Source organism: Schistocerca americana, chromosome 1, assembly GCF_021461395.2.
Source record: "Schistocerca americana isolate TAMUIC-IGC-003095 chromosome 1, iqSchAmer2.1, whole genome shotgun sequence".
NCBI lineage: Eukaryota > Metazoa > Arthropoda > Insecta > Orthoptera > Acrididae > Schistocerca > Schistocerca americana.
In genome coordinates this window covers 61,831,159-61,857,318 of record NC_060119.1, presented here as the reverse complement: position 1 = coordinate 61,857,318, position 26,160 = coordinate 61,831,159, and the positions used below count along the sequence as shown (strand labels likewise).

Genomic DNA, 26,160 nt, shown 5'->3' with positions numbered 1-26,160 from the left:
ACAATAATTTTGGCTTGCAAACATATTCGCCCTTTTTGCGATGAGAGTAGCATAGAGATATAGATGGTGGAGGAGAGAGGAGACAGTGCTAGCTGGATACTGATGGTGGGAGAGAGAAAGTGGCACTGAAGGAAAAAGAGAGATGGATGAAGACAGCAGCAGTGGGGGTCAAAGAGAGGAGAAAATGATGGTCAGCGAGAGACAGTAGCAGTACAGGAGACAGTATATGAGACAGAGATACCAACGTGTTAAAGTTTCCCAGTCAAGGGATACCAAAACGGAGAAAAGACAGTGGAAATGAAAAAGAGATGAGTCTAGACCATAGATAAATTTCTATCCAAAATTCAATCTCGCCTATACTTAGGTGTTAAAGTTCTCGGGCACGGCCCCTGTCGGGCAAAACATTAACACGCAGGTAAAGCGGAGGGCACATTTTATATCGAAAATTTTAAACACGTGGGTATAGGGTAAAAATTAAGTTGTACCTCGACAATATTTGAGGTGCCAAGATGATACGATGACAGTGGCAGAGGGAAAGAAAGACAAAAGGAGACAGTGGAAGTAGGAGAAAAAGAAACAAATGCACACAGTGGAAGAGAGGAGCCCGTATGTCCGCCAGTCGCCGGTTTGGGGAGAGAAGATCGAGTTGAGTCAGTCTTCCCCCATTTGCAGAATTTCCCCGTCACCTATACCAACGTGTTAAAGTTTCCCAGTCAAGGAATACAAACACCTAGCAAACTCTCCCCAAGAAGACGTGTAGAGGGGAGACGAGAGTGGTTGAAGGTACAAACAGAAGACTGTAAGCGAAAAAGAAAGAGATAGTGGCAATGGGAGGGAGAAAGAATGGGACAAAGACAATAGCAGTGGGACAGGGAGACAGTGAAAGTGGCAGAGAAGAAAACAGTACTAAGGAAGAGCGAGAGAAAGGGGTGGTGGCAATGTGAGTGACATGCAGTAGAAAGTGTTAGTGGGACAAAGACGAGATAGTGGGAGAAAAACACATATAGACAGTGTCTGTGAGAGGGAGATGATGGGTATGAAGGACAGACTGGGTAAAAGAGTGCGAATATGTTCGTATGCCAAAATGTTTGGTGGACTAAGGATTGAGGCAGCTGGTTCCCAACTTCTCTGTCGGTGTCTTTTAAAGAGGAACATATTCGCCTTTTTGCGCTCCGACAGTAGCATTTTTCGACTGGTTGCATATTACCATTGTTCCTTTATAACTTACTGCTACTTGCCTCAGAATTTCGACCACTTTGCACTCCATTTTCCTAAGTCGACAAATCCATTGGAAGTCTTTTGTTTTTCAAGTCTAGCTTCCATTCCATTATCAAGCGCAAAGTCGGAGCTGCATTTCTGGTGCCCTTGCCTTTCCGAAAACCGAACTGAACTTCAGCTAGCAACTCCTCGCTTTTCTTTTTCATTCCTTTATTTTGCCAGCGGCTTCGATGCATGAGACGTTAATCAGATAGTTCTCGCAATTCTCAGTCTTTGTCGTCTTCGGGATTGTCTGGATGATATTTTTCGGAAAGTCGGATGGCGTGCTTCAAGTTTCATACATTCTACACACCAACTTGAATAGCCCTTTGGTTGCCAATTACCTCAAAGATTTTAGCTATTCCTAAGAGGTATTCCCTATCCTTTCTGCCTTATTTTATCGTAAGTATTACAAAGCTCTGCCAAACGCTGACTCCAATAGTGGATCCCCTATGTTTTTCATTTTGGCTCCCATTTCTTCTTCTGTCACATAAGTAGAGTAGTTGCCATGTGTTTTCGAGGTGATGGTTAAAATATTATTACTATTCGGGGGCTGTCAGCCACACCTATCGCTCCAAAGAAATTGTTCGAAACGGGTCAACCGGAAATCTATTGAGGTCAAGATCTCAAAGAACTAACCCAATGGTGAATTTAACATTGGGTGTAATGAGCTCGAAACGATGCCAACTGTGGATTTTGAAATCGGAGAGTGTTGCGGATCACGTACCGTTGCTTAGGTCTCTCAGAACATATTAACTTTTATCTGGAAAGTTTTTCGGTATGTTGCGCTGATTCGATTATATTAAAGAAGTATTGCTGATATGAAGAGCTGAAAAACACGTGAAGGAGAAACAGAAGTTTTGTAGAATAATGAATGTCCTTTCTAGCGTTGAGAAATGAGGAAAACAGTTTACACTTTCAGTTTTAAATGAACATAATTTTCAAGAACAGAACAGAAACACTTCTTTGATATTCTGCAAAAATCGTCTAATCGCGTCTGTTGATGACGTAGGAAGCGTAATAATGGTCAATGAGCAACAAAGCTAAATCAATACAATGTAAATGTGGTGTGACTAGAGCCTCCCGTCGGGTAGACCGTTCGCCGGGTGCAAGTCTTTCGATTTGACGCCACTTCGGCGGCTTGCACGTCGATGGGAGTGAAATTATGATGATTAGGACAACACAACAGCCAGTACCTGAGCGGAGAAAATCTCCGACCCAGCCAGGAATCGAATCCGAGCTCTTAGGATTGACATTCTGTCGCGCTGACCACTCAGCTACCGGAGGCGGACATCAATACAATAACAACCGTTATGATAGATTAAAGATGCGTTTCTTTTTGTTCTTATCGTAATGTTCTGCCAACCAGCCGCGGAGAGATTTTTTATGTTTTCAACATTACAAAAAATGTATTTTAAGGAGACGGTCTCCCATTTCCTAGCTACATAAACAGGTATTCAAAAATTTCCCAGCTTTATTCTCGGAATACCTACCTCTATGGAATTGGAATCCGTAAATATCTCTGCAGGTTGGATCAAACGCCTTATTTTCCGAATTAGACCTTTCAATTCATCTCCCTTTGTAGGAAATTGTTGCTAAACAGCCTTTTGAAGCGCACGCAAGGAAACAGTCAAGAGAGTTACTTAAAGCTTCGATGATCATTGTTGGTCATCTACACCTTCATCTGCTTCTGTACCGTGCAGGCCACATTTCGGTGTGTATTGGAGGGTACTTACGTACCGCTGTCGCTGCCTCCTCTTTCCTGTTCCAGTCGCGAACAGAATCGTTTAATAACGCATATTTTTGTGTATTTATTCCAAATATGCTAAATTTCCTGATGCTCATAGTCAGTTGCCACTCCCTGCACCCAGCGTCCTCTTGCATTTCGCTACAAGTTTCTACCACTGCGATTTCTCTGTATACAACAGCAACATCTTCGAAAAACCTCATGGAGGTTTCGACGTTAACTACTACGCCATTTATCCATGTTGTGGAGAGTAATAGTCCTATAAAACACCCGAAGTCACTTTTCGTGTCTGAAGACTTCCCTCTGTTCAGAAAAACATGAAGTGTTCTGTTGGTTAGAAACGCTTCAATCCAGTCACACAGTTGGTCTGATATTTCGCACCCGCGTACACTGTTCATAAAAAGGTAATGCGGAACTGAATCGAATGCCATCCGAAACTCAAGGAACACGTCATCTACGTGGACGTCTGCATCCACTGCTTTCTGAGTAACGTCGACGAACAAAGTGAGCTAGGTTTTACACTATCGTTATTTTCGGAACCTATGCTGGTTTCTACAAAGCACATAAAAATTCTGAGACAGAAGCAAATGATATTTAGGTATGTCTGGTCTCCAACAAAGAATGTGTCAGGCATCCGTATTGTTACAACGGTGTCGCTAGCGTAACCTGTAGCAACTCCGTCAATTTGTGTAGCAGAAATCCAGAGTATCACTGACCAATCAGTTATGTTCAAAAAGTTCGGTAAGAAAACTTGTTCATGGATGAATAGGTGGAGTATTTAAGCTTCAAATACACTGCTTGTCTTGCTAAACTGACCGTCTTACGATCAGTACTAATCACTGTGTTAGAAATATGATAACTACGATACTCCAGACTTCGATTTAAGACCCAGTTCCGCAAAGCTACTCTAATTTGAACATCGTCTTTTCTTAGTGCCTGCTGAACAGGAATATGACAGAAATGCAATGAACTAAGAGGAACAACTATTGAGAGGTACTATTATTTGACTCAAAATAACGAGCTTTATTCGTAGAAAAAAATAAAAGTCCGGTTTTATTGAAGGAAGAGCATCTGTCGTAGCCAAAATTTCTACGATTGTGGGTCGGATTCATCCCATCAGGAATGCGAATTTATGGCTCCAGTCGCTGAGAAATGTCAACGGCGTGGAAGATCTCGATATCTCTCTGCAGGAACCAGAGCTTCATAAGCATATCAAATGCCTCTTCGTTAGATTACTGCATTCCTGCGCGGACAAATAAATTGATTAAAAATCGCAAAAGAATGCTTTGCCAATGCACCACTATAAAGCCTCTTGTTGCACAAGATTAATGGTGCAGACCAAGAGGAAATGCAGGATCCGCCATCGGTTTAGCGTCATCAGCTTCCATTTCCTACCTGTGTTGTACTGGCGTGATGTGGGACGAGGTGTACACAGCAAAATTTTTTGGTACTATCTTCTCCAACAATAGCAGTTTTGGACCATCCTACTATTTGAGATTATTGTCAAGTCGTGTGCTGTAGATCCCATACATGAAAAGTTTGTTACTGAGTTCGCCATAGAAGATTTAGCTGCAATGCGTCGTTTCCTGAGAAAATGGGTAGTGTGATAGCCCTGGGACAACCGGTGTTAAAGTCAAAGTGCCTATGTATTTGTTTACTATGTTCGTTGCAAGTTGTCAAGGACGTTGACGGATTCGACGAATCTGGGTATACAAACTTTTAATACATGATAAAAAATATTGCAATAGTTAAAAAATAAAAGAAAGAGACAACAGTTTGGAATATGTATGGTGCCGTTCCGTGTTGAGGATCTGTCTTTAGAAAAAATTACTGCTTGCAGCTCTTTAGGGGTCGTCAACTGCCATTAACAATATCAAGCACATTGGCATTTTCAGGATACTAGATGTATAGCGGCTACCATTAAAAAAACAATCACCTTTCAAAATGTGTCAACGTGCTAAGACGAGTGCTCACCCCCCGCCCTCCCCCCGCCACATAACACGCTTACAAAAACTTATACAGCTTTATCATCACTCTGGTTCTTTCTCTCTGCATACCAACAAGCCGCAAGATACCTTAAGGTGAGTGGTAGAGAGTATTTCCGGTGTTATCACTTGCATCTTTCCCCTGTTCCTGCCGGGAATGGATCGTGGGAAGCATGTCCGTTTCCGCATGAGCTGCTTCAAAGCAGACGTTTCACAAGACGTGTAAGACACAAACATGTGTCCTCGGAATTTCCGCAGTAAATTATCTGTGATGCACAATGCATCTGTTGCAGCTTCTGGCACTGGAGTTTGTTGACTAGTTCCGTAATTCTTCTTCGCGAGGAAACACGCCACAAATTGTTCGGTCTTTTCTGTTTAGTCTGCCTTGTAACTATCCCAGACTGGCGAATAATACTCTATAACTGGTCGAACGAGTACTTTGTAACCCACATCTTCTGCATGTAAATTACGAGGGGCAGTCAAATGAGACCCGAACACCCGCCACAATGGTGCCATGGAATGGTTCCATTCAGAAATAATCACCACTGGCGTCAAAACTTTTATCCCAGTGTGGGACGTGACGATCGATTCCTGTTTCGTAGAACGCAGTCGGCCGCTGCCGGAACCACAATCCCACCGACTCTTGCACTTCATCGTCTGACTGCAGCCGATGCCGACGCACGTCTTTCTTCAGGTCACCAAGGATGTGAAAATCAGACGGTGAAAGATCCGGGCTGTGCAGAAGATGTTGCAGTGCTTCCCACCCACATCACTGAAGCGTAGACATCGTCGGACTGGCGGGCGATGTTACGAAACAGGATGATTCCATCCAACAGCCTTCCTGGGCGCTGCGAATTGATTGTGGTTGCACGCTCAGGAATTCGACGGGCAGAGGGCCCTTGCAGTCGAAGGAGGAGGTCATCATGACCTTGCCGGAACTTCGTGTGAGAACGGGAGAGATGTTAGATGTTTCAGCTGTTGGCTTGGCCATTTTCCCTCCGGCTGTCGGAATGCTGTTGGACGGAATCATCCAGAAGCACGATAATATCCGCTCCCACACTGCCAATCGGATGAAGGCTACCATTTGGTTGGGAAGCAGTGCAACGTCCTATATACAGCTTGGACCTTTCACCGTCTGATTTTCACGTCTTCGGCGAGCTGAAGAACGACATGCACGGATGTCTGTTTCAATCGGAAGAGGAAGTGCAAGAGTGGGCGCGCTTGTGGAGCCATCGGCGGCCGACCACGTTCTATGATACAGGAATTAAACATGTCGTCCCCCACTGAGAAAAATGTGGTGATTACTTCTGAACGGGAATATTCCATGACCCCAATGTGTGGGGTGTCCGGTTTTTATTTGACTGTACCTCACGAATTTCCGTAAGATTCTTCCAACGATTCTCAAGTCTCATTTACTTTACTACTGTTTGTTCTACGGGTTTTACTTTTCCCAGCGATTTATCACCAATAACGTAGTCGAACAGTAATGAATCTTTCCGTCTGTTCATTGCCAAAACGTTACATTTACTTATGTTCCAGTACCAGGTCCACGAGTCCCTTCAACGGCCGCCGACAGTCTGCAGGCCTTTCTGCAGTCTACTGGCGTCGCGGTCTTCCTTCAGTGAATATCACCGTGCATAAAGAGACGCACAGTGCTCCAATGCGTATGAGAAACACGTTTACTTCGTTGAAGTTAGAAAAGAAGAAATTCCTGACGTGTGTTTGTGTGGAGTACTTCCTTGTTTTGGTTTGAAGAAACCATTCGCAAAAACTGTAAAATGCTTCTGATGTCTTCTATAATTACCTGCAGTGCTCTCTATCAATGCGTTCCACAGCTTCCACTGAATGTACGACAACCACCCAGACATAATTCATAAACAACGTATTATACTGGCTTCCAATATTTAGTCATCTCTCTCTCTCTCTCTCTCTCTCTACACACACACACACACACACACACACACACACACACACGGGGTTTCATATTGTTGACTGGAACTGTGTTTTCGAGCAAATAATTAAAATAGTTTCAGTATGCGGGCCCCAGTGAAGGATTTCGAGAAGATTTACTTAGTTATTAACCAATATTTGCCACTGGAAACACCTCTAAATCTCTCTGAATCTTCCCGATCCAACCACTGAAATGGACCTCCTAAAAGCAGCCCGCTCCATATATATGTGGGAAAGGCTTGAAATGATAGTAAAAAATTAATAAGTAAATAAACCCACGCGAGACCGGTCAAGGTCTCTTACATTTTCCCTCTGCTGTGGCTAAAACAAAAACCTAATTTGAAAGAATTCTACCGATCATCCACCTCAAAACCGTCTGCTCAAAACTAGCTTTCAACATTTTTCACAGTGTAATCTTTCATGAATTTTCCATTTTTCACTCACTGCCCATGCCGTGACAGCCTCTTTCAGTTCTCGGAAAACCTAACAAATTCAAAAAAAGTTGTGCTGGACGTTCTTTTAATAAGTTTGTTAGAAGAGATTTCGGGATTGCAGGCAGTCGTCGTATACTAGACTTCACTTTACTTCACGATGTTTCAACTGGACCCTTAACGGTCATCTTCAGATGAGCCATCAAAGACTGGCGAAGACGTTTTCCACTCCGCCGTATATAACGCGCTGGCAGTATTGCCGCGCATGCATCAGAGTCACGGTGACAGAAGGGCCGACCACAGCGCGTTCGCTGGTGGAACTCCACAGATCAGCTGTCTTTCGCGTTGCCGCTCGGCGCAGTCATCGGACTATTCTGTCGTCTTCGTCTGTAGCAAATCTCGGAGATGAGAGGATTCCGTGCATTATCCATCTTGTAGCCACTGTCGCGGTTCATTAGATTTTCCGCGATGCGTATTTCAACGGGTTTTTATTTTGTTTATAATGCAGTACCAAAAAGATGTTTCTGTGGCTGAATTAATATTTTGTCATACTCCATTGAATGTCCGTTGGAGGTACAATGTTTGGCAACTGCAAACGTGCTGGGTAGCAGAAGGCGAGTGCAGCGTTTATGTTCTGTGCAACGTTCTTCCACTGTGCGTGTTGTTTGTCCTATATAGGCCATACCACACAAGCAAGATATTTGTAAATTCCCGCCTTCTGCAATAACGAGTTATCCTCGATTGATCCCAGAAGGTCCGAAATGTTAGATGGTCGGCGGAAAATCACTTTCACCTGAAAATTAGTGAGGATCCTTGCTATTTTCAAGGAAATACTCCAACAAAGGGAAGAAAAGCTAGGGACTTTGCTGGCGCTTTCTCCTCTTTGTCCACTTCCCGGTTGTTGTCTTTAGCTCAGAACGCCCTGTTAATTTGGTGGGTCGAGTATTCATTGTCTCTGAACATTGTCCTCAAATGCGCAAGCTCTCAGCGCGCTATATGAGGCGGAGCGGAGAACGTCTTCGTCAGTCGTCGACGGCTCACCAGGAGTTTAGTGGCAGGTGTCCAGCTGAAGTGTCGTGAAGCTTACGACGACCGACTGCAATCCCGAAATCTCTGCCAACATTTAATTCCCCGTGAAAATTTTAAATTTCACTATGTAACCTTGCTTGAACGTTTTCCACATTTACAGAGTAGTGGATCTGTATTATATGTTGTGAGTGGACTAAGTATTTAGTAGTTTTACTATCACTTACCGTAACAGCTCATACACATTTACTCTATATGTTAGCCGTTTACGACACGTTTAGGGAATCTAGCCACAATTATCGATTAACATGAATTCAACAGTTACTTTTATAGATAGTTTAGAGTGGATGTTGAATAAACTATATACGTGTAGTTCTTGCACTGTACTTGTTCCATTGTAGTACCTAAGTCTTGCCTTAAAACTATTGCCCCTATACGAGGGCACAGTCCACGATTAATTTAGGTTCTAAGTACTATTTTTAGGTCACCCATGCCCACGTGAGTTGCGTCCTCCGTCAAATGCCACAGTACTCTCGTTAAGACTTCTTCAGTGTCGCCCCTTGCAGCTCCCCGTCATTCGCGCAGGGATGACAAATGTCTCCTCGTCGGAAATGGATTATCTCCCGTTTCCGTGTCCGTCTACGGCAAATGAACGCGCTGCCCACTCTCCCATGCTCCTGGAGGTTATTTCCCGCTGCCTGCCATCGCGTTTTGGCCCCCTCCCAAGAAGCAATCTCACGTGTTATTTATGTCGCTCGAGGACTGCCTACCAACAAAGTGTTCCGAGTTCTTCCTCGTCTTGTTTCCTGTCTCTCTATTTTCTGCTCTTTCTCAGTTATGAGCGCTCAGTCATTCCCCCGCCACTTGTCCACCGACAATTGGGTCACGTATTTTAGACACCTGTTCTGTTTTTCTCTAGAAGATATATGCCTCCCATTTATCACAGTCGTCATTAACGGAATGGGAAGCTATAGATCAGTAGCTTTGTATCTTTCACGATGCCGCGTGAGAGGAGAAAATTTGTACCATCCCACTGTGAGAACTTACTTGAATTGCACACATACAGGATTACAGATACACAATTAACTTTCTCTTGGAGTAAACAGGCGGAAAAAATTTTAATATCACTACTACTCTCGAAGTAAAATTAAGTTTTCTCCCGTTCGTTAAAATAATTTCCGAAAAGGACTGGTATAATTTCTTTTTGATAATCGCAATATTCTTCATACGACTTTGAATGTTTTACGTTGAAAAATGTGCCCGAATAGCACACCATTATTTGGCACGAAATGATGTAAGCTAACCACAAGAAATTTACAACGAGGTGACAAAGCTTATATTATGGGAATAAGAGACAGGCATATGTAGAGTCATTTTTCCCTCGATCAATAGGTGGACGGAATAGGACAAAATGCTCGTACAAAGTACCCTACACTACACACAGTACAGTGCATAGCGAAGTATCTACGTCAGTGTAGAAGCAGAAGTGGCTGTAATGAAACGAAAACTTTGATCGTCCTCGAAACGAGACATGTGTTAATTGCCATTTCATAGTGTTTATCAGGAATTACGGGAAGTGCGTTCTGAGTCAAATATGAGATTTTATCGTGTCAAATTTAAATTTCTCTGTGGTGATAAAGTCACCTCAGTAGGGAGGCCTTAAAAATAATTGTCTCCAGATGATTACACTCCTACAACTCCGTCTGAGGTGAACATTAGTTATCATTGAATTTCTCTCATAGTTTATGTAATTGCAATAGTTCCCGTACTGCATCACCAACAGTGCACCTTAAATCTTTGCACAGTGACTCAGTAACACGTACCTTGAGTTCGTTATAGGTTTTGCGTCCTGAATTGCGTATAATATTTATCGGTTCAGACAGTAGCTGTCATAGTATAAATTGAGGCCGGAATATGTATTTGGTGGTTCGAAATACCCCAGTGAGATTCGCTTATTGACGGAAAAACGTGAGAGTTGGAAAGATATCCTTCAAGTGGAAGAACCTCTTTGACAAAAGCCATATATGTTTGTGATGTACTGCTACAGATTTCCTTATTTCAATGAACTGTTGCACACGTTAACAAGTGTTACACTTTAGTATCTCACTCTCTTAGGGATAAACATCATTGTTTAGGTCAATCACGCTATCGCTGGATTATATAAGGAAAAAATAATAATGATATTTTTGATATCGTGCACTGACATTATATACTGTCTGGGTATGCATCTGTCAGCTGATTTTTGGTGTGGGGGGGGGGGGGGGGGGATGAGAAGAGTGGTAATAAAAAGAAAAGTGTTTGATTGTGGTTCGGGCATGACTCTCATTTCAGTTAAAAATTATCTAATTGGCCTCTGCAATTATTTCGCTTTATATTTCTAAGACCATAGTCTTCAACATCCATTTGACATCAACTGCACGATAAATGCCTTACCCACATTTCTCGATGTAAATCAGTTTTCAGTTATGCATATCAATGCTCCTTCCATATGTTTTCTAATGCCGTGTAGCACCTTGTATTACGAAGTCATCTAGGTTTTTTGCCTCATCTCTTAGAATCCAACAACACTTCTTCGGTGCCTAAAACGCACATTCGTCTGACTACATTTCTCGTCTACCTGCTTTCTAGTTTATCCTGTGATCCACTGACTTGTTTTGCTTTTCTCCTATCACTTCCCATCATGCAATCTCGAATACCCGTCCGCAGCCCTCTGTTTTTGAATGATTTCGGCATTTCCACTCCTTTTAAGAAAAATTTTAAGTTTCTTCTTCCAAACTTTTTGGTCTAGTGTTAAAATCTTATACTGCCATTCCAGTAATGGTAATCAGCCCTTATCACCGTGGAAACACCCTACTGTTGTTTTCCTAATTTGGACGAAAATACCTATGTTATAAGATCAAGCATATTATCAGACAGCGAAAGTCGTACCGTAATGTAATTTCTTGGACTACGTGAATACCACAAACTGAAGATAAATTTTGATAAAATATAAGCGGTAAAATTTAGGTGATAGGTTGGAACGAGTATCGATCATTGTCAGGAAAGCCCCAAGAAAAAAATCCCACTCCAGTTAACATAACTGTATGGTGCTAAACTAGATTTTCCACTTTGGCAGCAATGAACGAAAGCAAAAGCGCGAAACCGAGTGAATTTGGACCTTACATTGCTCGACCCACAACGAATACGAAAAAGATTGTTAGAAGCAAGCAGCGCTAACTGCCTCATGAACTCATTGCTCCTTAATTCAGTAATAAAAAGATCAGTAGGATTGTACGAATTTTAACTAAATATTGATTATCCTTCATTATTTAAAAAATATGAGCAACTTTTTTAATTTACAGTTTAATTGGGTGTTACACTTTGAGGTGTGTATTTTCTGACGCCTGACCTCACACAGAGAGAAAGGTGTGAGAAGGCTAGTGAACTACTGACGTAGATTCAGATCTAAAGCCAACGTTCGTAGTTGACCTTGCGTTTCTGCTAAGGGCATAGAAACAAGATGTGACAGTTTTTAGCGGAATCCCTACAAGCTGGTGACTGACTAGAGTAGGGGTACTGAGAATACCCGAAATTACTGTCTGGAGATGTTGCTTAGGTCGTTGTACTTCAAAGTACGTAAGCTGTTATTCATCTAGGTATGGACAAGAGTCATATATGAGGAGTCAAATTTTGTGCCCATATAAATTAAAAAACAGAAGACATATTAGCTGAAAGACTAGTAAATTTTTGATGAAACTGTAATATATTTCAGTATCGTGGTGAAGAGGTTCGAGATTCGTGCCTGGGAAGCCAGAAACCGTGCGTACGTAAGGAGTCTCGGCGTAGACCTCAAAATTCAAAGTTTTTTTTTTTGAGGGGCGTCGCACAGAAAGTTATAGGTCTAGTCGTCTGTTACAAAACTTTTACAAAGGAGAAGGAAATGTGTTCCACTACACACATCTCTGACACCGTAGTAAAGTGGTTGTAACCCGACCTAAATCATGACTATGCTAATCTCTCCCTTCCGTTGGAGGGCGCTCTACAAATTTGACAGGAATGTTCGAAGGCTTTCACATCTTCTTCGCATGAGTGCAGAGGATGATAACAGCCTTTCCCTTGTCACCGTAGTCTCAAGATTCTACACAATGTGACTTCTGCGTCTGGAAATTTGTTGCAAACAGTCTTACGTTTTATTACTGACTAGAAACGTTCATCAATGCAGCGAACGGAGAGCACTTTCAGTGCAGGCCATTCAGGCTAACTTAAGCAACAAATGACTTAGATTAGCATGGCACAGGGAACACTTACTGAAGGAACGCATATCTGTAAATCACACAGCTGTATGTTAGAGAGTTGACCATGCTGCCATTCTGATCGTAAGAGATAATTTGTTACATTACAAAACAAAACTTGTGTTTTCCCTTTGTTATAAGTCACGATAATGTCTTCTTCGTCATCTTCTTACTCGTTTTCTCCCTCCTCTTCCTTCTTCTTCTGCTTTTTCATATTCTTCTCATTTTTCACCCTTGAGAATAATTTAATTCTTCAGATTTCGAAACTCCACTTTTCGCGGTGTCTAGCATTTGGACGAGAGTTATTTTCATGATCACAGTGATGACTTCCTGCCATCTAGGTTTCAGCCTCCCTAGCTGTTGTTTGTCATTAGTTTGCAGCTTGTCTACCCAGCGGCGTCGCACAGTTTTTCATAGACTGCGCTCGTAATCGGGAAGAGAGGGTTTCAAAACCGCATAGCATTATCCTGGTATATACAGTCGTTGTTCACTTGTGGGGAATATACGGATGGTTTTTTCGGCAGGCGTTCTCTCTTTAATTAAAATAGCGCTTCTCCGGTGGCCTAGTTATCGACGAGATTTTGAATTCCTGTTGTTTCTTTCCTCTCCAGAAGATGGTACGCAATTTTTATCCACAGTCGGAGGCCCTCGTTTTTTTTTTTAAGAGTGTGAGATACGCCTACTCAATATCAGATACTGTCGCCGCAATTAACTGATGGAGAAGTTTTGCTGGCATGCACAAGATATCTGTCAAACGACTTAAAAGGAGAGATGCTCAGACCGGTCTCAGGGTAGGTGTCCAAAACACAAACATTTCACATAAACAGGGACTTTGAAACGGTGACAATTAGCTGTCCTATTCTAACATATTCATACAAAATTGAGACAGAAGAAATGGCGCGTGTAATATTAGGCACAAGCAGTGCAAAACAATCGAAAGGTCAGTTCAGTAGATTTTCTGAACAACTGAGATGACACCCATAAAATTTTTAAACTACACAAAAATGTCGGCCAACGGCATTGACATGTTATTGTAGCTATTTAAATACCTACTACCGGTAGGAATGTCATTCTTGAAAGTATTTCAGGTATTATAAAAGCCGTTTCCCTACTTTCCACTTTAACCGGTGACTTGATAAGAAACTATGACCAGGTTTTTATATCCTGAAATAATACATCTTCATATAACATCTGACGCACATGGGAAGAAACGCAATGTGACTAACTTTCATGGTGACAAGAACTTTCCAATGCACAACGGAATAATAAAAGGGGAGGGTTTAACAACAGTTAACCAAGACGACACTGAAACTATAATTTTTGCAACAAACCTCATGTACATACTCACTATTCATGTGTAAGAATAGCATCTTAGTGATGCAGTTCGTGCTATGCAAATGGTTTTGCTTTCTATAGCCTACATCACCAAGTGCACTGGAGATACGTGAGCTAGTGTGGTTGTAGAAATCATCTTGATATCTTCATCCTCGTTCGTATCGCGAAATCAAACAGCGTCATAAACTTATCTGGGTTGCAGAAAACTTTTTGAAATAAACGTTTCATTTCTGCTTAAGGCAACTAATTTACTCACGACTTTATATACGGTTAAAGTGAATGTAGGACATTCGGGAAAAGTAATTCTTAAGTGAACACGTGGAAAATTTATTTTAACACAGACCAGGGGGAATGAGAATAAGCTCGAGAGAATCCCAGATTACATTCTTACTTAATATAATATTCAATAATTGAATCAAGATGTCATATTTCATTTACAAAGCCAATTCAACAGATCGTGTGCCTTTACATTATCATTCACATGCCATAGGCGAAAGATCATCGCAGATTAGCATGAATGCCCCAAAATGTTATTTGATGTGTCGAAAAGCAATGAGTTCCTACGTTTTCTGAAAAGTTGATTGTGTGCACAAAGATCTTACATTCCCCACTTAAAACCCGAGTGCAAAATGTACGGCAGAAACATATCTTCTGCTCTATAATATGGAAACCACATAAGGTGCAATCACGAAAATTCAGCGCAAGCTTGCAAACCAGCAGCCACCTCCCCATGAGCCAGAACGAAGCCAACTGAGTACGCCCAATGCGTTAATAAAAAGCGTCTGTACTGCTTGGTAGAATCGACTCATCAACATCACGGCAGCAAGGTAAAGGCGAGACTGTGGCTTTGCTTGCTGGCCAAAGAGCTTAGCGAACTGATTCTGCTGCCAAGGTTCTCTGTTGATTGAGTCCCGTCAATGCCCGGACGACTTCGTAAGCCTCGCGCAGAGATAAAACGAAGTGCCCCAACTTCCCAACCCTGATAATGAAGTACAAAATTGGTGCTGAATAGTCCCAAATACCGTTAGGTAAGTTCCCTTGTTGATGGACTAGTCACGGCGCACATACCTTGATGTCAGAGAGGCCAAAGATTGTAAGCCTACGATACAGTAATAATGAATTTCATTAGCTGTTCAAGTTTCGCAAGCTGCTACATTTACATCTGTTGTTCAATACGGGGTCCCCCTGCGTCAATGCAGTTATGGCGTCGTCGCATTAAGTTCTGTCATACTAATTGTAACATCCCGGTGTCGTTTCAGCACTATTGGAGGCAGTGAGAATTCTTGCCAGGTTATCCTGATCAGTCTCGACAGGCGTTTCGTACTCAACACTTTTCACATGGTCCCAAAGAAACAATCAATTGGGCTGAGAACAGGTGAGCGTGCTGGCCACGAAAAAGGACTTCCTCTGCCTCTCCACGTTTCAGGGAATGTCTGATGTGGGCTCCATCATGTCGGAAACATATCCGTTGACGAATAACAAGTGAGATATGTTCCAGGACTCTGAGCAAAAACAGTACCGGTACATGTATTCCACTATCAAAGGTATCAGAACGATTTTTGCTTATAACTTTCGACTTGGTGTCATCTACCTCAAATTGAAACATTTACCCTTCTCCATCGTCCCTAAAAGTTTGTAGCATCATCACGGACTCATGCTGTATAATGTAGTCAGATCAGGATTAGCCTTGACCGTCAACGCCTTGTTCCATTTCTTCCTTAATAATGTCCGATAGCCTGTGCATCCGTGTTTCCTTCTTTGTTCTCTTTACTTTCAGTTTTAGGCTGTTTACAGTGTGTTATGGTTCCCTTCATTTCCGGACTCTTCTAGGGTATCGCCTTATTTTTGGTTTCTTATTCTTCATTTCCGTTAACGTTTGAGGATCCATCCTTCGTATGTGTTCAGTGCATCTTCTCTTAATTTCTTGTAACTTTTCATCTACGTTGTATATGTTTGTTTCATTTCTGATATCAACATTTATGAGTATATCTGTTCTTTTACAACACATGACACTTCAGGGAACGGCGTTCTGGTCACTGATCTCTTGTTTAACATCCACGATTCACTTCCATATAATAATGTTGGAAGAACAAGAGTCTTATAAAAATTTAATAACTTATCTTTCTGAGTTTTACTTCCAAATATCTGCTGATTCTTCCGAAAATGTTACTGTGGTGTGCGTACTGTAAGACCTTCGGTACACACACCATCAGATTATTTGACTTGTCGCTCTAGCGAAGTAGGCGAGTGTCAGCAATATGTCTCGTGGTCTTATCGTGGCGTGTTTATCTTCTGCCGTTAGGTCGGACGATAGAAATGCCACTTGCACGCTTAGAGTAGCAGATTGACGGTGACCAACTTTAAACAAATCTTGATTAATTTTCAGACACATTTATTAAAATAATAACAAGCAAAAAAATAACTTAACTTGGTTCTGGATGCTATTTACAATTGACAATCTGAAGTTGCTTCGGTCTTGGTACGTTAATCTTGTTCTCAAATATCTCTGATACTTGACAAAGTGTCGATATATTTATGTTCATGGCGATGTACAAGAATATGGTAATCTTATTAGGCGCAGACTGAAACTTGACTATAGACTGGTACAGACTAATGCAGACTGGTACAGACTGATGCAGACAAATGCAGACTGACTAATCTGAGGTCTGTACACTCGTTATAATACCTCGCGCGTTCAGGTATCACTGCGCGAGTGTGATCCGCGAGGAGAAAAGGTTCTACGTTAGCAGCAATCTCATTGGCTGCGTTACATATTAATACGCGGATCGGCGGAAGCAGAATTTGGTCCGTCTTTATGACAGCGCCATCTCGTAGAGCGGAGACGGACGAGCGCTGCGCCTGCGCTGTTGTGCTTAGCGGGGCGGGCTCCAGTGGAAAAGTTGTGTACGCGCTGACTACGCGGAACAGTTACTAAACACTTCACTTTGTTTGGCATTTCCTTGTCGCAATTATACGTTACATGAGAGCCATAATGCTTGAAGTCCCGGTGTTTCGTTCAGTGCATGAAACATCTCTGCCGGTCACTTTGTTTCCTGGATATCAATGTAAAGCATAAAGAAGTATTTTTAATACTGAGATACGATTCAGCTGAACCTTAGTATTTACGTGAAAAGTCCATCTGAAAATAGCATCGTCGATTCGGATATTAAATAGAGCAGAAGGTAAACTGAATCGTAGTCTCTTTGCTTTGTTTCTTGTGACTAACCCAGTCAGTTTTAAAGGTCCTGCAGAAATAGTGTGCTTTCATAGAAATTTTGAATATCAGATATCAGGCCTAATGGGTATACTTTATCTTTCTGTAGATGTTATCTTTATGTACGATAACGGCGGAAGCTGCAGAAATCAATTAAAATTTGTTCTACAGCCAGGACTTGAACAAGAGTCTCTTGCTTACTACCCTACATGGAGACTCAAATGTTTCGAGGAAAATTCTATCATAACATCTATAAATGATGACCCTCCAGGGTAGCTGAGAGCGCTAACGCTCTGCTTCCTGGACTCGGGTAGGCGCGCCAGCCCCAGATCTAATCCGCCTGGATGTGGTTTTTACGCGGTTTTCCACATCCCACAAGGTGAATATTGGGCTAGTCCCCATTTTCCGCCTCAGTTACACGGCTCGCAGACATCTGAACACATTCGCACTATTCCATGGACGCAGACAGTTGGGGTACACTGATTCCTTCCTGGGAGGAGTGGGGTGGCGGCAGGAAGGGCGTCCAGCCACCCCTTAACATTAACATGCCACATCCGATTAACCAGCAGACCCCGCCAGTCGGGATAAATGCTTGGAAAGAGAGAACATCTATAGATCACCTGCACATGAGTGACAGGATTTCCGCATTATGTCCAACGCTGGGCTGCTATTCCAATGTTGGAGAACCTCGGCAATAGTGACGATCTAAAAAGGAGAAAATAAGCTGAAGATTTGAAGTTTGTGTTGTGGAGGGTATTGGACTTGTGTAGTCCGTGTAGGAATGTTACATATAGCGCTGCAGTGGTGTAATGGTTGGAATTCCTGCCTAGTTAGCAAAATCCTGATAGTGGCACAAATTTTTACTCATTTCTTCAGCTTCCATCATTGCCTTTATAATTCATTAGGCAAAACAATTTTTTCACCTACAGTTATATCTTCATTATCCCTTGGAATTTCCTTTCTACTAAAATTATATCGTAATATTCTTGTAAACATTTTATCTTTATATTCTCTTAAAACATTGTATTTCTTTTCTGATAAGCTACTTCAGCTGTTTGCTGCACAAACTCTTTTGATTACTTACAGATTACGCTAGTATTCACGAGAGAAAAAACTGCAGTTTCACACTAATACAAAGTAAGTTGTGTTCACACTTCAGGCAGCGTAGGCTACTTCAGTTAGGTAGTGTTACACCATGACACCCTAACCACCCTCCGGACAGAGGTAGCCAGCCCTCTCGACTGCCGGAAACTTAGTGGCTGCGCTGTACTGTGTCCAAAGTAAGTTTGTTATTGACTTAATGGCGAGTCGTGTGGTGGGAGCCAGCCGCCGGCCAGTGGCAATTCTCTCTCGAAACCTGGAGCCTCGTCAAGCGTGGCTCGTTGCGTGTCGGCATCACTTCCCCCGCCATTGCGTCCTGTCTGTCACAGAATTACTTCAGGCCAGGTGTAGCAACCAGGCTGGACACTGAGCAGTGCGTCGGCTGTTGCAGGTGGAGGACGAGAGAAAGGCGCGCGAGCAGGTCGACAGGGTGTTCAAGAAGCTCGACCTCAACCAGGACGGCGTCATCACCATCGAGGAGTTCATCGAGTCCTGCCTCAAGGTCAGTTGGCGCGCACTGCTTTCCTTACGCAAACAAATACTGAAAAATTGAATCACACCGCAGCTATGTTGAAAGTCTTCATCTGTATTTAGATGTTTCCTACAGTGTTGGAGGTCGTCTGTATACCGAAGTGCAGCCCGAATACATGGAAGGGTGGTTGTGTACGGTCCAGTCGCATTAATGTGACAACTTGTCAAAAACCTGAATAACCATCTTTCGTAGCGCGGACGTGCGGGAAGAGAATCAGTGAGATTTCGGAAGGTATCGACAGGAATGTGGTGCCACGCCGCCTCCAGTGCTGTGGACATGTGCGCTAGGTTTCTTGCTTGAAAACATATGGCACCAACAACTAACATATCCAGCTACTTCCTGTCTGCGTCCTCATGGCCCAGATTTCGGCACCACACAGTGTGACATTCCGGACCACACAATTCTTCAGCCCTTTCCCTAATCCCATTTCCATATCGTTGCAGAGAATTTTTAGACACTGCCAAATATGCCATTGCTATTCTCCAGTTAATGTCATTTCCACGCCTCCAGTTCCTTTATATTTTACTTACTAGGTAACTAAAATGTCTTACTTATTCCAAATTATAAAAATCCAGCATCATTTTTACCTTTTCAGCTCCTTCTGCAATTAATTTTTGTTTTATTTACGTTTATTTTCAGTCCATAATACTTGTCAGTACTTTCGATCTCCTGTTCCATTTCGAGCAGTGCTTTTTTCTTCGTAGTAAGAACAACCATTTCGTCTGAGAGTATAAAACAGTGTGTACTTCGTGATGTGTCGACAGAAGTGCCGACACAGTGTTATTTTGAGGGGGGCGATATGCACGCTATAACCTCACGCAGAATATCGGGAAGTCTGAAACAGGACGCTCAATGAATGCTATAAAGAAAAGTACGTTGCTTTTGGAATACTTAACTTTACTCCATCCTTGTTGTATACATCGTTCTTGTTGAGACATGCTTTAGACGATAATTACCAATTGCTATGTAAGGCTAATGACGCCTTGCTAGGTCGTAGCCATGGACTTAGCTGAAGGCTATTCTAACTATCTGCTCGGCTAATGAGCGATGCTTCGTCAGTGTAGTCGCTAGCAATGTCGTCCGTACAACTGGGCGAGTGCTATTCCGTATCTCGAGACCTGCCTTGTGGTGGCGCTCGGTCTGCGATCACACAGTGGCGACACGCGGGTCCGACATGTACTAATGGACCGCGGCCGATTTAAAACTACCACCTAGCAAGTGTGGTGTCTGGCGGTGACACCACATTCCTCCCCCGCAAATCGGCGAACGGTCGTGTTATAAGGCTTCCGCCCGCCGTGGGGAGGACCCCATGTTGACGTATGCGATGAGGTGGGGAGCCTAACAACAGGCGAGGCTGTGCCACCCGCAGCCGGCCATTCGGTCCGAGGGGACCTAGGAAACGCCTGAAAACCTAGTCCAGGGTGCACGTCAACATGCGGTGTATGCGCCCGTAAAGAGACAGGAGGGGCCGAAGGGTCGACCTCCATCGCGTCGGGGTTTCCGACGCGCGATGACGTCACGTGGTCCAGAGCGGGCAAGAGTTCCATGGCGGAGGACGGCTGGTCACGGGAAGCGATCGGCGGCGCGTGACCCAGGGAGGCGCTGGGCGGCTGCAGCGAAGCGTCCACTGCGGGCGGCGCCCGCTGGAGGACAGGCGGCGGCGGTGGAGGCGGCAGCGGCGCGTCGCCATGGGGCAAAATGGAAGGCATCGTCGGTAACACCTGGGGATGAGGCGAGCCAGTAGATGGGTCCCCAGGGCGCTGACCGGACGGCACCGTCGCTGAAAGCAGACGGGGAGCGGCAGAACCCGTGCGACGACAGAGGCGCAGCTGACTGAGATGCCGACGCACCTCACCAGAGGCCCCCAAAACCAAATACATCGCGCGGCCGAGGCAGCGAAGAATGCGTCCTGCGAGCCAACGCCGTGAACCTCGATAGTTGCGATAGAATACAACGTCGCCTGGAGCAAAAGCAGGAGTCTGCCGCTGCAAGGAACCTGATGCGGCGGATGCAGCAAAGACATCAAGGTTCGATGAGGACGACCGTGGAGCAACTCAGCCGGCGAGCGACCATCTCGGGGCTGAGAGCGATACGAGGACAAAAAGAGCAACAACCCGTCCTCCCGAGAATGCGACTCTTTCAACTTCAACATCTGTGACTTGAAAGTCCGGACCAAACGTTCAGCGGCACCGTTGGACTGAGGCGAAAACGGTACGGATGTCAGATGTTGAATACCATTGGCCTGGCAGAATGACTGAAATTCTGCGGACATGAATTGTGGGCCATTGTCGGAAACAATAGTCTGCGGAAGACCTTCAATGCAAAAGATAGCAGACAACGCTTGGATGGTGGCAGAGGACATCATGGAAGACATCCGGACAAGAAAAGGAAAATTACTGAAGGCAACTACCAGAACCAACCATCGAGCATTCCAGAATGGACCAGCAAAATCGATGTGCAAGCGTTGCCAAGGGGAAGTGGCTTTTGGCTATGCAAAGACTTTCCGTGGCCGTGCGGATTGTTGTTCAGCACACGCCATGCAAGAAGAACACATATTCGTAATCGCAGCATCGATTCCGAACCAAGTACAGTGCTGACGAGCAAGTTGTTTCGTTCGCACTATACCCCAATGTCCTTGGTGAAGAAGCCGTAAAACAGAGGACTGTAACGAACGTGGGACCACGACTCTGGACTGATCATTATCAAAACGCAACAACAAAACACCACGTCGTACAAAAAGTCTCTCCTTGTGAGCAAAAAATCGGCGAACCAACGGATCCTCGATCCGAGACTTTGACAAAGGCCATTGCGTAGCAACAAAACGCAAAACGGTAGCAAGGACAGGGTCAGCAGCTGTGGCTGTAGCTACACGACGAAAATCAATGGGAAACGATTCGCCCACGTCATCGGTTTCCGAATCAATGAACATGCAAGCGAGTTCGGAAGAGTCGAATGCTTTATCCTCAGCAACAGGCAAACGGGACAACGCATCGGCGTTTCCGTGCTTAGCAGTGGACCGATACAAGATATCGTAGCGGTACTGCGAGAGGAAAATAGACCAGCGAATGAATTTCTGCGCTGTACGCGGAGGTACAGGCTTGGTCGGATGAAAAAGCGACGTCAAAAGTTTGTGGTCTGTGATGATGGTAAAGTGACGACCATACAAGAAATCATGGAACAGTAACACCAAACACGAGAGTCAAAGCTTCTTTCTCATATCTGTGAACAATTTCTTTGCGCAGATGAGAGCAATTTCGACGCAAAGGCAATAGGGCGATCATGCTAGCCATCTTTGAGCGCAAGCACAGCACCGATCCCGAAATCCGATGCATCGACCATCAACAAAAGGGGTTTCTGGGGATCGAATGGCGTAAGGCAAGTATTTGAAAGCAACGCCGATTTCAACTGGCGAAAGGCGCGTTCGCATTCCGTCGTCCAGACGAACGGAACACCCTTACGGCGTAAGCTATGAAGCGGAGCTGAAATGGAAGAGGCATTGCGCACATTCACTCACACCTTGTGATGCTAAATCGGGTAATGTTCTTGCGACCTCATCACGCAAAGCATGAGGAACATTCCGCGCTCTGAAAAATGTCGGTTGCGCGTTGAGTTTCAGTTCCAAATGTGCTTCATAGTTCTTAGCGCAACCTAAGCCCGGCGCAAAAATGTCCGCAAATTCTTCACACAGACGAGAAACACTGTCTGGAGGTACAGTCTGATTCACTGATAGTACCTGATTTACTATAGACATGTTAAACAATTGAAATAAATCTAAACCAAACAAGTTCACTGCAGTAGAAGAATGAAGAATGTAAAATGACACAAGTTTTGTTTGTCCCTTGTATGTAGCAAGGAGAGTGCACTGTCCTAACACAGGGATCTGCTGTCCTGAATATGTAGTGAGCTTAACAGTTGCGGCACGCAACGGAGGTTTGCACAGTTGTTTGTACGTGTCGTAATTGAGTAATGAAACTGCAGCTCCGGTATCGAGCTGGAATTGTATGACCTTGCCATTAAAGTCCAAATCTACAAAAAGTTTATTGTCCTGCTGACGACAAGAGCGACTGTCTCGGGCAATTTGAACTGATACAGGTACAGCATCACTTGCTAATTGACGTGATTTCCGGCGACATCGACGCACACTTTTTGTGGGACGAACATAGTCACTGTTAGAGAAAGTGGCTCTGGACGAAGTGGAATTAACTACATGAATGTCCATGGGCGAAGGTTCACGAGCCTGAGTGTTCTTGGTTCGATTCCGGCGTGAAGCAAAGGGCCTGGAATGGTTGTGATTGTCCGATCAGAGCATTTTCTGGCAAACACTTTGAACATGTCCTTTCTTATTACAGAAAAAGCAAATAGCTTGGCGTGACGGGCAATTTTCACGCGAATTTCTAGTTGCACACCGAGGGCATGATTTCACTGCATTTGTGTGCTGTCGCGGCACACCTGGTTTAGAGCGTGGCGACAGCTGCGCAGACGTGTGCGAGGGCAGTTTACGGGGCCATGCAACGCGCCTGGCGGGCCGGTTAATGTTACACACGGCTGGCGAAGTTTCAAATGATTCCGGAGCAAAGTCAAGTGTGTCTTGCCTATCCAATATGTCTATCACTTGCTGAAGGGAGGGATTAACTAGTTTCAAAATTTGCTCCCGTATACGAACATCAGAAACGTTCTGTGCAATTGCATCACGGACCATTGTATCTGAATAAGGGAGTCCACATTCACACTCAAAAGCACAATCCCTTGTAAGGCCTTGCAATGTATCAACCCACTCCCTATTAGTTTGACCGGCCGTACGTTTGGTACGAAAGAAAGTATACCTCTTTGCAACTACATTAACTGTTTCCTTGAAATAGGCGTCCAAAGCCGACAAAATTTCTTCGTAGGACAGAGTAGCTACGTCGCGTCGGGGAAATAATTTCACTATCACACGGTACGTTTGCACCCCTACACACGCCAATAAATGAGGCTGCCGCTCGTTACCTTGAATTCTGTAGGCGGCGAGATGAAATCCAAACTGGCGTGACCACTCGTTCCATGTTTCTTGCGCCGCGTCAAAGTTGCGAAACGGCGGTGCAACTGCATGTTGTGGCTGCGGTAGCGGTGAAGCGGCGGCTGCCGCATCGGTTTGCATGGCACGTTGACCCTGGACGAGCTGTCCAAGGGCATCCAATAACGCCTGCGTCTGCTGATTCTGCAAGCGATAAAATTCGGACAGTACATCTGGAGAATGTGGCGAAGCCACGACACAAGTAAATGTAAGCAAGTAGAAAGAACAAGACCCTTTTTTTAACTCGTCGCCATGTGATGTGTCGACAGAAGTGCCGACACAGTGTTATTTTGAGGGGGCCGATATGCACGCTATAACCTCATGCAGAATATCGGGAAGTCTGAAACAGGACGCTCAATGAATGCTATAAAGAAAAGTACGTTGCTTTTGGAATACTTAACTTTACTCCATCCTTGTTGTATACATCGTTCTTGTTGAGACATGCTTTAGACGATAATTACCAATTGCTATGTAAGGCTAATGGCGCCTTGCTAGGTCGTAGCCATGGACTTAGCTGAAGGCTATTCTAACTATCTGCTCGGCTAATGAGCGATGCTTCGTCAGTGTAGTCGCTAGCAATGTCGTCCGTACAACTGGGCGAGTGCTATTCCGTATCTCGAGACCTGCCTTGTGGTGGCGCTCGGTCTGCGATCACACAGTGGCGACACGCGGGTCCGACATGTACTAATGGACCGCGGCCGATTTAAAGCTACCACCTAGCAAGTGTGGTGTCTGGCGGTGACACCACACTTCGGCCATCAATTTTTACACTCTTATCTATTGGTAAACAATGCTCACACACTTTGTCTGACAAAAACAGTGAAGCACTCGGAAAACATGGTCGGATGTCCGTGTAACTTCCCAACGGAATCAGTGCAAGCGTGTAGGCCAGAGGCGATGCAGCGTCCCGTCAATAAGTGGGCTAATACTGCCAGTTTCTTTGCAAATTCGACTACATTGGCGTGTATTTAAATTATGAGAGATGCATTTCTCTGCGACAGGTAGAATGGCCACCACAGTGCATTCGTCTCAGGTATTGTTACTAGGTCCCTTAGGGTGCATAAAGGGCGTCAACAGCGTCATTTGTCGATTGAGGGCGCTGAAGAGCACAGAGGTGCCATCTACTCGTGTGAGGCAGCGTTATAACCACCTGATACCGTTTCAGAGGGGTCTCACTTTGGGTTTCTAATTGGCCGCTTGATCGAATGTGCAGTAACCAGATTTGTAGGGCTTTCGATGTGACAATGTCCTGATACTGGAGTGCATGGGAACGTGGGGGCGGGCATACTCGCCATCTAGGCAGCAGCTGACCACATCTCATTATCACAAGGGCCGATCGCCGGAATGTGCACAAAAGACAAGCGAGTATTCGTCAGAGACAAGGGTGTGGTCAGGAGTACCCGAGGGAAGTGTGAGAGGACCGCTGTTGTTCTTTATATACATAAATGATTTGACACGATATTGCAGAGCCTGTGTTATTCTGATAAGCAGAAAATCCGGGTTCGAGTCCCGCTACGGTATTAATTTTCATTGTCGTCATTCCATTGTACAGATGACTACGGTCCTTATTCGCAACTGCGAATTCATTTGATAAATCATTTGGCGAAGGGGATGTGCAGTAATCTGCGACTATTTGCTGCTGATGTCGTGGTGTACGGTAAAGTGTCGAAGTTGAATGACTATAGGAAGATACAACACGACTTAGACAATATTTCTAGTCAGTGTGATGAATGGCAGCGAGCCCTAAATGTGGAAAAATGTAAGTCAATGCGGATGAGTGGGTAAAACATACCTGTACTGTTCGCATGCAGTATTACTAGCGTCCTGCCTTACACAGTCAAGTCGTTTAAATATCTTGACGTAACGTCGCAAAGCTGTATGAAATGGACTGAGCATGTGAGAACTGTGCTAGAGAAGGCGAATCGTCGACTTAGGTTTACTGGGAAAATTATAGGAAAGAGAGGTTCACCTGTAATGGACATCGGATATACGATGCTGGTGCGTCCTATTCTTGAGTTCTGCTGGTGTGTTTGCGATCCGTACCAGGTCGGAATGTGGGAGGACATCGTAGGAATTCGTTGGCGGGCTGCTAGATTTGTTGCCGGTAGGTTCGAGCAACACTTAAGTGTTACGGAGACGCTTCGGGAAGCAACATTCTTGACGAGAAACACTATAGAGAAAATTTAGAGAAACGTCGTTTGAAGCTGACTGCCGAACGATTCTGTTGCCTCCAACATACATTGTGGGTAACGACCACG

General features: G+C 44.2%; 1 protein-coding gene across 1 annotated transcript in view; it reads left to right on the top strand.

Annotated features, from left to right (window-relative positions):
• The window catches only part of LOC124624204 (calsenilin), a 201,374-nt gene that overhangs the window by 119,927 nt on the left and 55,287 nt on the right, over positions 1 to 26,160 (top strand). Inside the window, exon 4 of the mRNA XM_047149092.1 lies at positions 18,709 to 18,819. Within this exon, the coding sequence (XP_047005048.1) occupies positions 18,709 to 18,819 (111 nt within the window). The remainder of the gene's footprint in view (positions 1 to 18,708; positions 18,820 to 26,160) is intronic.